Source organism: Megascapheus bottae, chromosome 5, assembly GCF_031878675.1.
Source record: "Megascapheus bottae isolate mThoBot1 chromosome 5, mThoBot2.hap1, whole genome shotgun sequence".
Lineage (NCBI taxonomy): Eukaryota > Metazoa > Chordata > Mammalia > Rodentia > Geomyidae > Megascapheus > Megascapheus bottae.
In genome coordinates this window covers 35,584,042-35,600,826 of record NC_143513.1, presented here as the reverse complement: position 1 = coordinate 35,600,826, position 16,785 = coordinate 35,584,042, and the positions used below count along the sequence as shown (strand labels likewise).

At 33.8% G+C, this 16,785-nt stretch overlaps 1 protein-coding gene across 1 annotated transcript in view; it reads right to left on the bottom strand.

The window, feature by feature from the left end:
• LOC150063214 (cadherin-related family member 3-like) overlaps positions 1–16,785 on the bottom strand; it is a 173,540-nt gene that overhangs the window by 80,691 nt on the left and 76,064 nt on the right. The window contains exons 11-17 of the mRNA XM_090332223.1: positions 13,825–13,937; positions 13,404–13,549; positions 9,546–9,726; positions 8,298–8,454; positions 3,180–3,285; positions 1,590–1,811; positions 757–902 (exon numbers count right to left, since the gene is read on the bottom strand). Of these exons, the coding sequence (XP_090188349.1) occupies positions 757–902; positions 1,590–1,811; positions 3,180–3,285; positions 8,298–8,454; positions 9,546–9,726; positions 13,404–13,549; positions 13,825–13,937 (1,071 nt within the window). The remainder of the gene's footprint in view (positions 1–756; positions 903–1,589; positions 1,812–3,179; positions 3,286–8,297; positions 8,455–9,545; positions 9,727–13,403; positions 13,550–13,824; positions 13,938–16,785) is intronic.

Below are 16,785 nucleotides of genomic sequence, written 5' to 3'. Positions count from 1 at the left end.
GAAACTCTTGCTTCTGTACTTCATGCTGGTGAAAAGAGTAAGATATTTCTTCAGTGAAAACCAAAGAGAGAAAACATAGACCAACAGAGACACAGCCCAAGTAAAACTATATCTTGGAGCATATGTTTGCTCATTTATGAAAATAGGTTTGGGCCTAGGAGTGTGGCCTAGTGATTGTGTCTTGCCTATCATGCATGAAGCCCTGGGTTCTATTCCTGGGTACCACTTATGTAGAAAAAGCCTGAAGTTGTTCTGTGGCTCATGTGGCAGAGAGCTAGCTTTGAAAAAGCTCAAGGACAATGCCCAGGCCTTGAGTTCAAGACCCAGAATGGCAGAAACAAAAACAAAAAGAAAATATGCTTAACTACCTCAAGGTCCTCCAGACAACTAAAATATATGCTGAGATACCAGGCATATTCATCTAAGTTCAGATTAATAGAACAATTAAATTAACTCAAGTGTCACTCAAATTAATTTACATATAATGACAAGTTTTACAGTTACTGCTACAGTTAATGTATCTGTAGAAAAAAATGTCTCTCTGAATTTGAATCCATATTTTTCAAAGACCTGCTTCATGTGAGGGGACCAGTTGTAGAAAGTTAAGAGAGAGTGACCTGGTGGGCAGTGATACTATAATCAAAGTGGACCATGTACACATATAAACATGCCACAATGAAACCCATTACTTTCATTACACATGAAATAATGTACATGCAAATAGCTAACAAGTTGCAAATAATGACTCATTCTTACCAGAACATGGATGGTCACCTGGGCCATAACACTTCTCTGTCTAAGAGGATCAGGGAGAACATCGTTGTCCAAGTCTGTAATTCTCACAACTATTTTGTGCAGTGACTCAGCTTCCCTGTCTAGTGAGGACAGTAGTTTTATCATACCTACGCAAGAATTACAGAGGACTTGTTATTTCAGGATTTTCTAGTATCTCCAATTGATGCTGAACTACAATCTAAATAAAATGATCATTTCAATAACAAGTAGAAATTAACTCATACAAATCAACTTTCTTCCAGCTACAGTGAAATTCAGAAACAAAATCATGGCAAACGTTCATTCACATACAGAGTCCTTTACTATTCATTCTGTTCATACTGCTCATTTGGAAAGATATATATTTGCATAGATTGTCCTGAAGTTCAGTATATCAAAGATCAAAACTTCTGGACTGAGGATGCAGCTTAGTGGTAAGGTACTTGACTTGAAGCCCTGGTTTCAATAAACAGAAAAAGGCCAGAAATTGTGTCATGGTTCATATGGTAGAGTGCTAGCCTTGAGCAAAAAAAGCTCAGGCCCCAAGTTTTTTGCCAGGCCTAGGACCAGCAAAAAAAATAACAATAAATAATAAAATAAATAAAATTAAAAAGAAAGAATAAAGATCAGTTTCAGTTCTTTGGTGACTAAGATTTCATGAATCCAGTTTAAAATTCTAGATGAACACTACTGAGTTCAGGAGGTTTTTGAAAGATGCTTCGATGTTCACAGCTTCTAAATAAACTAGGGTTTGAATTGGTATGTGGACATTTTTAAGTACTATGATTAATTTATTTCAGTGTAATTTATAATACCTGTATTGGGTTCAATGTAAAATTTGGGAGACCTTCCCATATTGCCTCCAACGATGGCATAGTTTATATTGTTAAGTGGCCAGTCTGAGTCTGTAAAAGTAATTTTTCCAACTAGTGTGTCCATTGGGCTGTTTTCAAATACACTGAAGGTGAATGCTGATGTACCGCCAATTGGATTCGCTTCATTTATTCTTGTCACTCTTACAATGATTGTAATAATTGCTATGGGAATAAAACATGCAAACATACATATAAAACTGTAACAAGGTTATTTGTATATTTACTTTACATCAATGCTTACTACGCTTTTAAGTCCCATCTCAAATTACATTTTTCTTTATTTCTTTTACTTTCTTTTCTTTTCTATTTTTTTGGGGGAGGGCAGTCCTGGGGCTTGAACTCAGGGCCTGGGAGCTGTCGTTGGGCTTGAAAGGCTAGAGCTCTACCACTTGAGCCATAGTGCCACTTCCACCTTTTTCTTTTTTTTCATATATTTTATTGTAATTGATAGAGGGGTTACAATTATATTCACCAGACAGAAGCTGCATTACTTCACACACATTGATAGCCCTTCTCATGCTTTTGTCCCCATTTCCCTCCACACATCCTCCCCTCATCTTGTATTCCCCACTTCTCTTTCCTATTTCAAATAAACAAATAAACGTATATACAAATATACCAGTTTAAAAGGTAAGATACTGTAACAATATGAGAATAACCAAGGGACAACAAAAGAGATGAGAAATAACATAATACATAAGAATAACCATCACACGTCATATGGCTCTTTGTTTCTATATCCTGGAGGTCCTTTCATTTAGCCTCATCCTATATGGCCTTATGTATCTAGGTTTTGAGGTATTTCATCGTGCATGCTAGGCAAGCACTCCATCACTAGGCCAAATTCCCAGCCCCTTAAATTATATTTTTCAGTGTAAATGTATGAATTACACAAAATGCTGTTATATTGAGATATTTAATAAATTACCAACTTTTTAAATTATGTAGCATTTAGAAGTGTATTTGAATTCAAAATATCCACCAAATCAATTTCCTAGTAGAATATTTTATATAAATGTACTCCTCTGAAATTAATATTTCAGTTTCAAGGGCCAAAATAATGTTCAAGTGTTGAAAATGATTATAATACTCCAACATAACAATATAGTAAACAATGAAGGAAAGGTAACTTAATGATAATCTGAAACATACAATATTTTCTGTAACGGAGATTAAGTTGATTACCTCAGATATCCCTTAAATTCAAAAAAATTATAGGAGACATTTGATTTTGGATTTAACAATTGCAAAGTGCTTTAATTGAACATAAATATCTAATCTAATTACATATTTACTTAGTTTTTTTATTGCAGTTACACATTTATTTAGGCTTTCCTAAATTGTAATGCAGCTCTCTAAGTGAGTTATAATGATAGTTACAGTTTATAATTTGTCATAACAGATAACATGAATACCTGATAGAATATATAAATAATTTTAAATATGATAAACTGCTAACTATCTTTCCAAGTACTGGGTATTTTTATAGAATGCAAACTACTTTAGCATTTCAAATTGGTAATTTCTTACTTGAAAGTACAGGACTTCCTTTGTCAGATACTCTTATAAGCAGTGTATATTTGTAGTGCATTCCTGAAAAAATTGGATTATCATAATCTAGGTGTGCAGGCCCAACCTGTAAATGAAAAAAAAAATACATCATTGGCTTGTTCTGCTTTGGCTGAACATTGGTTTTATCATGCACTTGAGTCCCAAACTAAGATATGTGACAAATAATAAGGGAAAGTGATAAAGTACAACAGTGTGCCCACCAAGAAGGTAATGAAACCTACAGCTAAAAGCCACACATGTACGTTTAGCTTTTCAAAGAGTCTCACTAATTTTTTTTAGAAAGCACAAGAAATTTATCTTAATAAATGTAATATGGTAAAGTTGTCTAATATATCCATTGTGAATTTATTACAAAACTAAATAACTGCATATTTGACACTTCATAATTATCATGTTATATTGTGAAGTATTATAACAGTATTTTTCCTGGGCGTTCATGTACACTGATTCATTTGATATAACGCTTCCTATTACATAAAATATCTTTAGAAAGCCAGATGCTTCTTAATATGCTCAATTTACAACTAGTCATATTTACAAGTTGACAAGTAGTAAATATAGCATTGCCAATATTTTATGAGCTCAGTACAAACATTCTTCAGAGGTTGACTTCTGACCTTTTCTCAGTCTGGTGATGAACAATATGTACTCCCCAGTGATGCTGGACAGAGTCCAAGAGCCACAGATCCCACTCAACTGCAGAACAAGGGCAAAGGGCCACTTCTCTACAGTGAATTCTGCCTCTAAAGTATGAATTCCCTATGTGAGATATTTCCAATGCATTTCAAATCATAATTATTTCCTATTTACTACGAATGTAATCTGGATATGATCTCATAAACAGAGGAGTATCTGTAGTTACTGTATTGCATATTATTCACATTTAGTTAGTATTAGCAGGAATCATTTATTAAAAGTAAAATTTGCATTCAAGGTTCAAAATAACAGGAAAATGAGTACTTGATATCGACTCTGTAAAAGTGGTCAATATTTCCCCTATGTTTACTCTTTTACTTCGCTCCCCTGAGAAGAGTGTAGTGAATAGGCAGGATGTGTTCAATATCTTTAAAAATATTAAACATAAGGAGTAATCTAAAAGTTTTCTCTCCACAGTTCAGGAATAGCCACATTGTCTTGAGTATGGCCTAGCCTTAAATACATTTGAGATCATCTAAGGTAATAGAGGAAAGGAGGATTGTGCCTCTAGTTTTTTTGAGTTTGTCTATATACCTCAGCCATATTTACACTTCTTTTCTCAGTAGTCAACATTTAGTAGGCAGAGAAGTCAACTAGGAAAATTAGGAGGTTCTAGAAAGTATAGATAAATAATATTATCTACTTAAATTCTATAATGTTCCAAGGCATTAATCAGGCAATAAATACTCCTGCCTCTCATTATTCTATTTAAATTATAGTATGAAAAGTAGAAATAAATTGATCATTAGAAGAAAAACCTGTAAATACTGTAAGAAAATAGCTGAACATATACACAAGTTTCCACATGTCAGAGGCAAGGTTAAAGCTCACAACAGAAATAAAACTATCAGAAATGTTATTGCCAGGTGAAAAAGTAATCCCATTCTTCCCTCCAAATCAAAAGATCTATTTCTTTACATTTGCACGTGTGTGTGTGTGTGTGTGTGTAGGGTGTGTGTGTAGGGTGTGTGTGTAGGGTGTGTGTGTATGTGTATGTGTGTGTTCCAGTTCTGGAGTTTGATCTTAGGGCCTAGGCAATGTTCCTACTCTTTTTGCTTGAGTCAAGCTCTCTACCAGAAGGTAGTTGGAGATATTAATTTCATAAACTTTCTTGACTAGATTGGCTTAGAACTTTGATCTACAGATTTCAGCCTCCTAAGTTTACAGGCATGAGCCACTAGCACATTTTAAATATAATGACTATTTATTAAAATAGCTCTAGGAGGGGCCAGGAGTTTGGCCTAGTGGAAGAGTGCTTGCCTAGCATGCATGGAGACCCGGGTTCAATTCCTTGGTACCACATGCATAGAAAAAAGCTGGAAGTGCTGCTGAGGCTCAACTTGAGAGCTCTAACCTTGAGAAAGTCCAAGGACAGTGTTCAGGCCCTGAGCTAAAACCCAAGACTGGCAAAAAAAATAGCTCTAGGAAATTTTAAAATATTTTCTAGAATACTTGAGCACATCATACAAATCAGTAAGGACAATAAAAACCTGAATGTTTTTTTTCATACAAAAGGTACCTAAATGTTTGCTTTTTTCCCCCCACAGTTAGTCATCATGTCAAAAGATATGAAACCTTATTATCCAATAGGGAAAAGCAAATTAATCTATAGTTTTATTCAAGTTAGAAATACAAAGAGATTGAAAAAGAATAATAATTACTTTCTTCGGATAAACACTACTCATCCAGTTTGGATGACTTCATGTAGCTGAACATTCACACACATGATGTGGAAGCTCTGTTATTTGGACATGCCTTGCATGAAAAACATCAACAAAGCATACAAGATTATATGCTGTTGTAACATTACAACTGATCATCAAAATTTAGTAGGAAATGCACACCTTTTTATAAAGAAAGTGTTTAGATACGGTGGTCCAATGGAACATAACAACAATCAGATAGGGAGATAATTTCCATAAAGTGATGACTTTTGGACCATGACATGAATATCAAGTTATCACAGACTGAATAGATTGTGGTATAATTTTAAAACTCAGAAACTAAGCAACTGCAATGATATTTTCAAACAATATGAATAGATGATAAAACACTAAAACCCTTTAGGCAATGACAAAAAGAATTGAAAATATTAATTGCTCTAGAGGAGCATTCTCAAGAGGAAGCTGAGTATGACAACAACACAGGTGTTTGTAGTGACTGGGTCAGGATTTCATTTTATTATCATGCTTCATAACAATAAAATACTTCATAACATAACAAATATGTTAAACTAATTTGAAAATATAAACCATCACATTCTTAAATAATAATACTGAGCTTGCTAATAAATACATTGGGATTTTTTTCATATCAATAACCATCGAAGGGAACCTAGTAAGTGACATGAAAAGAAATATTCACTTTGTTGTTTTTTATGTTATATATATTGTGATGAAGTCAGTTGGAAGAATTAAATGGTAATTCAAGATTACACATTAGAATTACAAGAATATTCTTGGTACTGAGTAAATGTTGCTGCTTAACTCATTAAGAAACATTTAAATTAATATCTACTAGCTATCTAAAGCATTAGATATTGATTTATCATAACAATTCAGTACATTTCATAAAGATATAGATTTTGAATGACTGTTATAAGTTGTTTTCCACACAATACAATACAGATGCCACTTTATGACCAAATAAGAACTTGTCAATTTTGTTCTAGAAATTTTGTGCCTGAATTGTGATCTTTTAGGAGTTTAAAACTGAAGCACTATTAGAAAATCAAATTTTCATTGTTGATTGTCTATGGGTTCTGTGTGTTTTATTCCTTTCTTTAATTTTTATTAGAGTTTTTTGACAAAAAGATAAAATATTTTTAGGAATACTATGAGTTGTACATTTTCTAATGGAGAATATTGTTTGATATTTATCTTATCAGCATATAAAGCCATTTATAAAGATCTATTTTTTTTTGCCAGTCCTGGGCTTGAGCTCAGGAACTGAGCACTGTCCTTGGACTTTCTCAAGGCTAGAGCCCTACCACTTAAGCCTCAGCGCCACTTCTGGCTTTTTTCTATGTTGTGGTGCCTAGGAATCGAACCCGGGCCTTTGTTCATGCTAGGCAAGCACTTTACCACTAGGCCAAACTCCCGGCCCCTAAAGATCTATTTTTAATATTCTACTCATATGGACAATATTTTCCAGTAGCATAGAAGGAACATGTGACATTGGTATATTTGGCAAAATAATATTGCTAAATCCTGTCAATGACTTACAAAATAATTAGATGGATTCATTTTTCTTATTTATCATTTGTTAAATTAGTCATCAATTAACACATAGCTCACTAGCACTAAGTATGTGCCAGATGTTAATTCAGTTATATATATTTTTTTCTTTCACTGTCTAATTGGGGAGATCTGAAATGTGTGTTTTGTAACTCCAGGACTGAGACAGAAACTTCCATGAGAAACCAAGGAGAAGCACATGGCCCACATCTGGGGTTGAACGTTACACATCCGGGGATGACTGCCTAAAAGGAATGTTAGCACAGTTTACTAAGAGTGTGTAAATGCACATGGATGATGGGGACATAGAAGGGTCTGGATGTATTCCTAGCAGTGTGAGGAGTGTGAAGCTTGGAGCTGGAAGGCAGAGCTGAAAGACATCCTTGTACTCTGAGGTTGAGAAAGGGATTCTGTGAACTCCTATTGCAGAGTGAAAGAGAGAACATAGTAAGCAGGTAAGAGACTTGTATGAACTGCATCTTGGGCAGAAGGCCAATTTTGATGGATTCAATATGAAAACAATATGAAAAAATGCATTTATTATTTGGTCCATCAAACCCATGTTGGGTGTTTCATTGGTATATTGGTCAGATGAAGTCTTCACTATGTTAACCACAGTACTTAATATAACACTTATCTATTACTTTGAAAATCATATGAAAGTAGCAATGTGGACAAGTATCAAATTTTTTAAGCTTTATACATAAACTTATTGAGCTTTTACATAAAATCTGAATTGGTAAATAGTTCCTGAATTGGTAAAATATTTGAACTAGTACACAGGTCAAAAAGAAATTACTTCTTTATATATGTATGCAATTGAATTGCTATTTAATATATTTATTAAAATAAAGCAATGCATTCCAAATTAGGACACAATATTTTATCATCTCTTCTAGGAAATTTATAACCTTCCTAATTCAGTTCTCAAGATCAAAATTGCATTCCAACATTTTCATCCCTCCAAAAGAAAGATATGTTGTCGGCAATTTCAGGTTCATTTGAAAATCCAGGAACAAATTCTGCCATCAGCTATTTGAACTACTGTAGTTCATTAAGAATTTTATAAGAATAAAAATAAAATGTTAGTCTATCTGAGGTGAATCAGAGGGCCACAGTCAGAGGGCAACTTTAAATGACTTACTTTCAGCTCATTGTTTGTAAGAGTAAAGGTTTCATTTGAAAAAGTGTCCGTCATCAGCCAGTAAGTTATATTGTTATTGGGGAAAGTTCCATCCTGATCTTTGCAAGTAAGAGAGATTAGAAGAGTTCCAACTGGGGTGTTTTCAGGAAGCTCAAATCTAAAATGAAGAAAATATGAGAAACATGTGGTAAACATGTTAATCTAGATTTACTCAGATGATAATATTTAAGCTGAGAGATGCCTTAGAATGTATTTGTATTTTAAATACTACTTTTCCACCAAGAAAACGCATTGTTGGTGAAAAACTGTAAGAGAAAATGGTTTTGCCATCATTCCTGAAAGCAAATTTAGGAAGACATGTATTTTACTAAACAAAACAACAATTTGCACCTCAGATTCATAGGTTTGTATTTATTTATTTTTGTCAGTAGTGAACTCTGGACCTTGGCACTATCCCTGAGCTCTTCAGCTCAAGGCTACTGCCATATCCCTTGAACCACAACACCACTTCCAGTTTTCTAGTGGTTAGTTGGTGGTAAATGTCTCACAGATTTTAGTGCCCAGACTGGCTTTGAACTGTGGTCCTCAGATCCCAACCCCCTAAGTAGCTACGATTACAGGCATGAACCCTAGATTTGTATTTTTAAATCCTAGAGCCCTGTGTGATCTCCTGAAATTAATTAATCCATGCTTTTCCTTCATGCATATGCCCTACCAGTTTTAAATTATGGAAGTTGAGCCATTTCTGCCGGACTCTTAGCACTAATTCTTCAGCTACAACAAAGGCCCTATTTTTACATATGGATTTTGTACTATTTTATTACTATATAGGGATGAAATGCCTGCATTATTATTCATAATGTTTAAGGGAGAGGCAAGTTAGTCAAAGGAAGATTAACTAACTGTATTGCTTACTATAAAACATTATTTCTATCAAAAGGAAGACAGAAATCTCAATTGCTCTATTTGCAGGATAAGTCAAATTCTACTGCAACTAGTTGGCATTAGTCTTATTTAAATGAGTCTTCAGTGCTGGAAACACATATGTCTTGTCTTTATTTGGCTTTCTATAAAATAAGTCCAATCATAAAAGGAGAAAATGAAGCTGTGTGTTGTTTCAATTTAGAGTAAAGAAAGAATGGCAGGCTTGTGCTTCAATTTCACAATGGTTTGCTGTTTATTCATTCATTTCTCTCCTTCCTCTCTATGCAAAAATCTGAAAAACAAGCAACTGCCACGATAACTTACGTGTAGATATCCCGTGAGCACTGAGGTGAATTGTCATTGACATCTTGTAGAATCACTGTTAGTGACCCAGTGGTTGAATGGGTCCTTTCACTGTCATAAACTCTAATGTATAATACCCACGACTTTGGAACTGTTACATCTTCATAGTCCAGAGGATAGGCAACTGTGATCTCTCCTGAGTCTAAAAGGCAGACACATGAAATTTTATTCAGCATTAAGGAGATGACCAAGCTATGCCTTAAACAGTGGCACATGGATAAAAACAGAAGTAGAGAAACAAGGAAGGTCAGTTGCTGACCAGAAACCTCACAAGCTCATAGGAATTGTTTCAGGAATAAGAAACAAATGTTGTTAAGCAAAGAAAAGAGAAGTCTGCTATACTGCAGAATCAATAAATATGTAATGGTAGGTCATTGGGTTAGATGGGGAATGCACAGAGAGATAAATGTTGAAATAGAAAATGAGCACAGCAAAAGCTATGGCCATAGGGGATGAGGCTAAGTGAAATGAACTCCAAGATATGGAAACAATAGGTTTATCTCTGTGATTGTTTTAATGTACTAGATGAGATTATTTCTTTTCTCTTTTGTTTCCCCCTATGATTTATTTCATGTCATTACTGTACCTGACTTTGGTACCTGGTACATTGTACAGATGTTTACTTGTTTATTTGAATTAGGGAAGGGAAAGGGAAAAGCAAGATGATTGGGAGAAAATGCAGGAATGAAAATGGGAGAAAAACACATGAGAAGAGGTATCAATGTTCAAGGACTAATGTACCTACTACCTGATGAATGCAACTGTAACCCTCTATATATGATCTTGACAATAAAATAATAATAATAATAATAATAATAACTTTTAAAAAAGAAAAGAAAAATGAGCACAGGACATGCAGGAGGAAAGTGAGCTGGAAGTAGAAATAGCAAAGTCAATTAGGGTAGAGACAGCATGCAGTGGAAAACAACAATAAAAACATAATTGGGAATTTTCTCTTCAACACATTGCAGAACATGAAATCTTTATGTGTAATGTATTCTGATAGTAAACAATATTTTTATACAATAGTTAAATATATAATAGATGCTCATCATTTCTTATACCAGTATCTCTCATGGCATTTTTGGTCATGTAGATTGCATTCGACAGGGAATTGGTCAGGAAAATAGTAACAGGATGAATTAGCTTATCTCTTCCAACTTTCTTAAATTTTATCTGCTGTCTTTATGAGATGATTTTTCTGAACAAAACCCAATCTAATGTTGAGTCTTCATGTTTTCAAGCTTTCTAAATGTGTTACCTTATGAAACAGGAGATGAAGATTTGTCTTTGTACTATGATTATCACTCTTACATGTAAATTACTCTTCTACCTAGGAGTTCAATTACTATTTTTTCCTGTCTGGGAACTTGAACTCAGGGCCTGGATGCTTATTCCAAATATCTTTGTGCTCAAGAGTAGGGCTCTACACTTGTGCTACAATGCTACTTCTGACGTTTTCTGAGACGTTTATTGCAGATAAGAGTGACATTCCTTCCAGGACTGTCTTCAAACTACTATCCTCAAATCTCAGCCTCCCGAGTAGCTAGAATTACAGATGAGAGCCACTTGTGCATAGCTTCAAATATTTATTCTCAAAATTAACATCTAATATTTTTGATAATATGCATCAGAGTTAGAAATCCTACATTGTTTTTCTTTCCTGACATCTTATTTGCCTTTTTAAAAATGTGTAGTTCAAATAATTTCATTATTGGACTGTTTACTTAAATGATGCTTCTGAGGGTTGGCTGCATTGCTTTGTTTTTCTTTCCTTCAGGAACTTTTAAACTAGGATTTTCAGTATTTTCTCTGCCATCCCTTGAATTTAACTTCTGTTCTTACTTAATTGCTTAATTTTTAAATAACCACCAACCAAGGAAAGGATTTAATTCCTGAACAATTACAGTCTGCAGCTGACCTAATTTTCTTCATTCTTCAGCACGCAAATGTGCATTTCCCCAAAGAGCATTCTCCAAGAGAGCCATCAAAAATCAGCATCCAGAAGTTCACATCAGTATTTCAGTTCTGATGGTCTCAATTCTATTTCACTGATTATCTCAATGTTTTTATAGTGAAAGAGTCAGGTCAAATCACACACTGTCATGTCTCTTCAGCCTGAAAAACTTCTCCAAGTGTCTCTTGAGTTTTATAACCTTGACCTCATGGTGTAGTAAAAATCTAGCACGATGGGAGAACATCCCTCAAGTGGATTTGCCGGATGTTTAGTCATGCCTAGACCACTGTTATATGGTTATCGATGTTGAATATCATGGGAATTAGATGATGTTCTTATTACATGCTATCAGTCTGTCTCATTACGGCTGATGTCTACTGTAATTACTTGGCTGAGCAGCTGTCTGCCATTTTCCTCCATTCATGAGATACTGGTTTACCTCTTGTAATTGATAATTGTGTGAAGAGGGTAAAAGTATGCAAGCATATAGAACATATAGATCATAAGACCCAATTTACTTATTTGAACATAAAGTAGTGTAAAAATTACAGACTCTAGGTGTTCCATTGGATTTGATGGACTATCACATTTAATCATATATTTTGATATATAGTATTTGTATATCACTATGGATTACATTAGAATTTACAAATGTATGCAATCTGTAATATCCAAATCAAAGTAGCAAACCTCATAAACAGAATTATGGATTTTTTTGTGTGCTAACAGGTATGCAGTTACAGCAATATTAACATGCATAACTCCACAGGCCTATGTATAAAAGAAAATGTTCAATCTGTTCTGATGTCTTCGATTTTAATTTCCTCTTACACCTTTTATTCTTGTTTTCCCTTTTTTTCTACTGTCATAATCTACACTTCCAGTTGAAGAAATCAGCTTCTATGACTCTTAGTGGTTTTATTATATCTGGTCTCTGTGTTCCAGCCCCTCCCACATGCTGCCCTGCTCTGCCATGCCACCTTACTCCCCCAAAGACCTCTGTCTCCCTCTGGCTGCACCATGAAGCCCCTCTACAAGCCACCTTCTAGACGCTCTTATACAGAATCTGCATGGAGTTCTTTGTCTTCATCTGGCAGGGCCTGTGTGTTAGTTTATTCTGTTCTTTACATGTGTGAGAAGTATACCCCTCTATATCCTTCTTTAAAAAGAGAACTTATTTTTCTTGCACCCTATTCTTGCTTTAGGTCTACATTAAGAGGAAGGATTATGTAACTTCTAGTCATGTGAAACACTTGTAGCTACAAATATCTTAATCAAACAGCCTATATTCAAGTACAGAAAATCCATAGGAACTTTGGGTGACATAAATCTCCCCTCTTCATTGGAAGATCACTTGCTTAATGTGTGGCAGGCTCTGATTCAAACAAGCAAAACAGAAAAGGCAAACATAATAAAAATATTTAGAGTTACGTATGTTAGCGTTATATATTAAAATAGAACAAGGGATAATAATCTCGAGGGATTATTACTTATGCAGACTGCTCATGAGAATATAGGATATAAAATAAGTATTCAATTTATGTTAATGTGTATTTTTGGTTTTCTTGTGAAAATTTATTTCTTAGGAGAGGGTGAAAAACAAATACTCATATAATAAAATCCCAGGAAGCACAGGACACACATTTAGATGTGAACTATCTTAGAGTATTCTGGAACAGAGAGAAACTTAAAATCATTTTCATAATTCTAACAAGGAAAGAATAATTATATTTCAACCTCATTATAATCTTCTAAATAGTTTAAAGATTATTTCATCCTGATAAAATGATAAGCTGGCATATTGAACAAATGCAAAATATTTTGTTTTATTTTCTGAACTGATCAACTACAAAAAATTATACCTTGATTTATTGAAAATTCTTTCCGTGTACCAATAAATTCATAGTATACCGAGTCCCCTATGTCTCGATCAGCCGCTGTCAATTTGATGAGTTTTGTTCCAACAGGGAGATTTTCATAAATATTTATTGGTGCATCTGGTATCTGTCTGTGGGACAAAGATCTTTTTATTTATCATTCAATGTAAACAAGTGTCTCTTTATATCTGTCAAAAGGAAAATACTTAAAAGTACTCTAAATTTTCTATGGCACATACACTTTAACAGTTTAAAGCATTTAGACTTAAATTATTTATATATATGTGTGTGTGTGTGTATATATATATATATATATATTAGTGACTGTTTCATTTACAATAGTCCACTGAGATCTATTCTAGTATGAAATCCTAGCATGTAAATATTTACATTATTCATTGCTTACGTAAGAACAGGGATCTCATCATTAACATTTTGGATATTTATGGTAATGGTGCCAATGCAGGACTCCAAAGAGAATGGCTTCCTATTTTTCACAGCAATCACTAAATGGAATTGCTTAAAAGAGAGAGAGAAAGGGAGAAAGAGAGGATTATTTTCAACTTGAATGCCTAAAATATGTAGTTCCCCTTTTTTCATATATTGTTATTGTAGTTAATAGAAAGGTTACATTATATTCACCAGATAGAAGGTGCATTACTTCACATACATTGATACCCTTTCTCATGTCTTGTTCTCCATTTGCCACCGCCCACCAGCCCCTCATCTTGTTTTTCTCCCTTCCCTATCTGACTTCAAATAACCAAATATGCATATATACAGTATATCAGATAACCAGGAGAGATAATGTAACAATATGAGATAACCAAGGGAGAGAAAAAGAGATGAGAGATAACATAGTACATTAAGGACAACAATCACTCATTATATGGCTTTTTCCCTTTGCATCCAAGAGTTTTTATAATAATTCTTTTAAAATAAAATTCAAAGGTACTTTTAAATATTGGAAGTATAAAAGAGTAGACCATTCCTAAAATACCTTAAGCACATTCAAGAAAATTTCTTTTATTTAATTTATTTAATTTTATTGTCAAAGTGATGTACAGGGAGGTTATAGTTACATGTATAAGGTAATGACTATATTTTCTCCACTTTCCCACCTCCTTCAACCCCCCTAAGAGACTTTCTTGAATGTTCACAGAGTTCTTCCATAACTTCTATATTTTAGATTATATTTTAAACATTAATTTTGATATACTGTATTTCAGGCGTTATTAGATTTAAATATATTGAAATAACACAAGAGAGTAAGTTCTCATAAGTAGGGAAAAAGTTATAAAGACAACAAATATATTATTTTTGAAAAAAAATCAGAAAACTCACAGATATTTTAAAAACTTCCAAGCGGTAAAAATGTAATCACTTAAAGACAAGAATTTTTATGAGAAAAATGCTCTAATAATGTAATGGTTAAGTTTTATGAAATCAAAGATAGATTTTAGATTTTTTGTTTTATTCAGTTTAATTCTTTAATAAGTTATATATGTGAAATCCAGTGCCATTATTGTATCATGTTGAGTATTCCACTTTAGCTATAGATGAAATGTCTCAGAAAATTCAAATTTCAAAGTATGATATCAGAGAGAAACAGACACTATTATCATCTGAACCAATGGAGAAGTATGGAAGTCAAAATCAAATTCTTGATTAAATATTCTTTAATAAAAACATAACCTAAAGTGACTTTCCAAGGCACTGGAAATGTAGTTCTGGCTCTGGGGGAAAGTCACTTTAGTTATCTTTGTTTATAAAAGTGTTAGAATTTAATCTTTGATTATTATTAAATAGTTGCACAGAGGGTTTTCAATTCAGCCTGTCAGTTTAAAGTTTGCTCTTTTGTTCTATTTGCAAAGGCAGCCTACCCAGATAATATGCATGTACCTTCTAGAGACCAATTGAAGTAATTGATTTTAGCATGTATCATAGTTTATTAAAAAATTTATTTTAAGTAAAAAAAACATAACCTACTAAAACTTAAAGTTAAGCCATATTCTTGTTTTCACATTTGAGCAATATTTTTCCAAATTCTGACACTATCAAGGTTGCTGCTAATATTTATCCTACCTGGTAAACATTGCTTAGAAAATCCTCATCATCAAAAAATGAGTGATAAAACATAAATTAAAAGTTATAAGTGGATGTGGCACCGTGGTTCAAGGAGTAGAGTGCTAGCCTTGAGCTGAAGAGCTCAGTGACAACAACTAGACACTGAGTATAAGTCCCACAACTGACAAAAGAAGTTATAAGTGACCTGGAGTGATAAGGAATTATAGGAGTGATAGAAGTGATATTACTCAAGGGATAGAGTATATGGCTAGCAAATAGGAAGCCCTGAGTTCAATCCCTAGTACTGCAAACTAACAAAGCAAATTTTTCTGGATGCATGTGTTGGATATCTGTAATCCTAGACACTCAGGAGATTAAGACCTAGAGAATGAATACTTGAAACCATCCAGGACAGAAAAGTCCACAAGACTCCATCTCTAATTAACCCGACAAAAGACAGGCTAGTGGTATAGTTCAAGTGTTAGAGTGCTAGTTGTAAGCATGAGGTCCTGAGTTCAAACCTAGAAATGCCCCCCCAAAATGACTAAATCATCAAATATACCATATCAAGAGAAAGAAACAGCCAAAAAATGGGAAGAGGTAACAGTGCTGAAGACATAATGAACCCACTACCTGACAAATGTAATTGTAACCCCTCTGTACATCACCCCCAAAATAAAAAAGACATGTAATATAAGCTATGTGTTCTCCAAATAATCATAAAGAACAGCAAGAAATAAATATTTATGAACATAATAAAGTTGCTTGGAATGTTCTACATATGATGTAAAAAAGCTTATGGGATAAATACGAATATTTCTGAAGGAGCTAAGTAAAACTCTAAATGAATAAATGCATCTATAAAGTGAAAAGACCTTGAGATAAAAGCCGACACACTGAAAACTTTACCAGAAGTAATATGAGATACACTAGGTCTCCTTGGCACAGGTCAAAACTTTCTTAATAAGGACCAAGAATCACAAAAAATCAGAGAAAGGCTGGATAAGTGGGACTGCATTAAACTGCAGAGCTTTTGTATGGCAAAGGACATAGCTAGTAAACTAATTAGGAAGCCTACAGAGTGGGAGAAGATCTTCACCAACCATACAACAGACAAAGGCCTCATATCTAAAATATATCAACAGCTCAAAAAATTGAATCTCAAAAACAAATCCTCAAAGAAACAACCATCCAATTCAAAGATGGGCCAAAGAATTAAAGAGAGTTTTCTCTGAAGAAGAAACAAAAATGGCCTATAGACACATGAAGAAATGCTCGACATCTCTGGTCATAAAAGAAA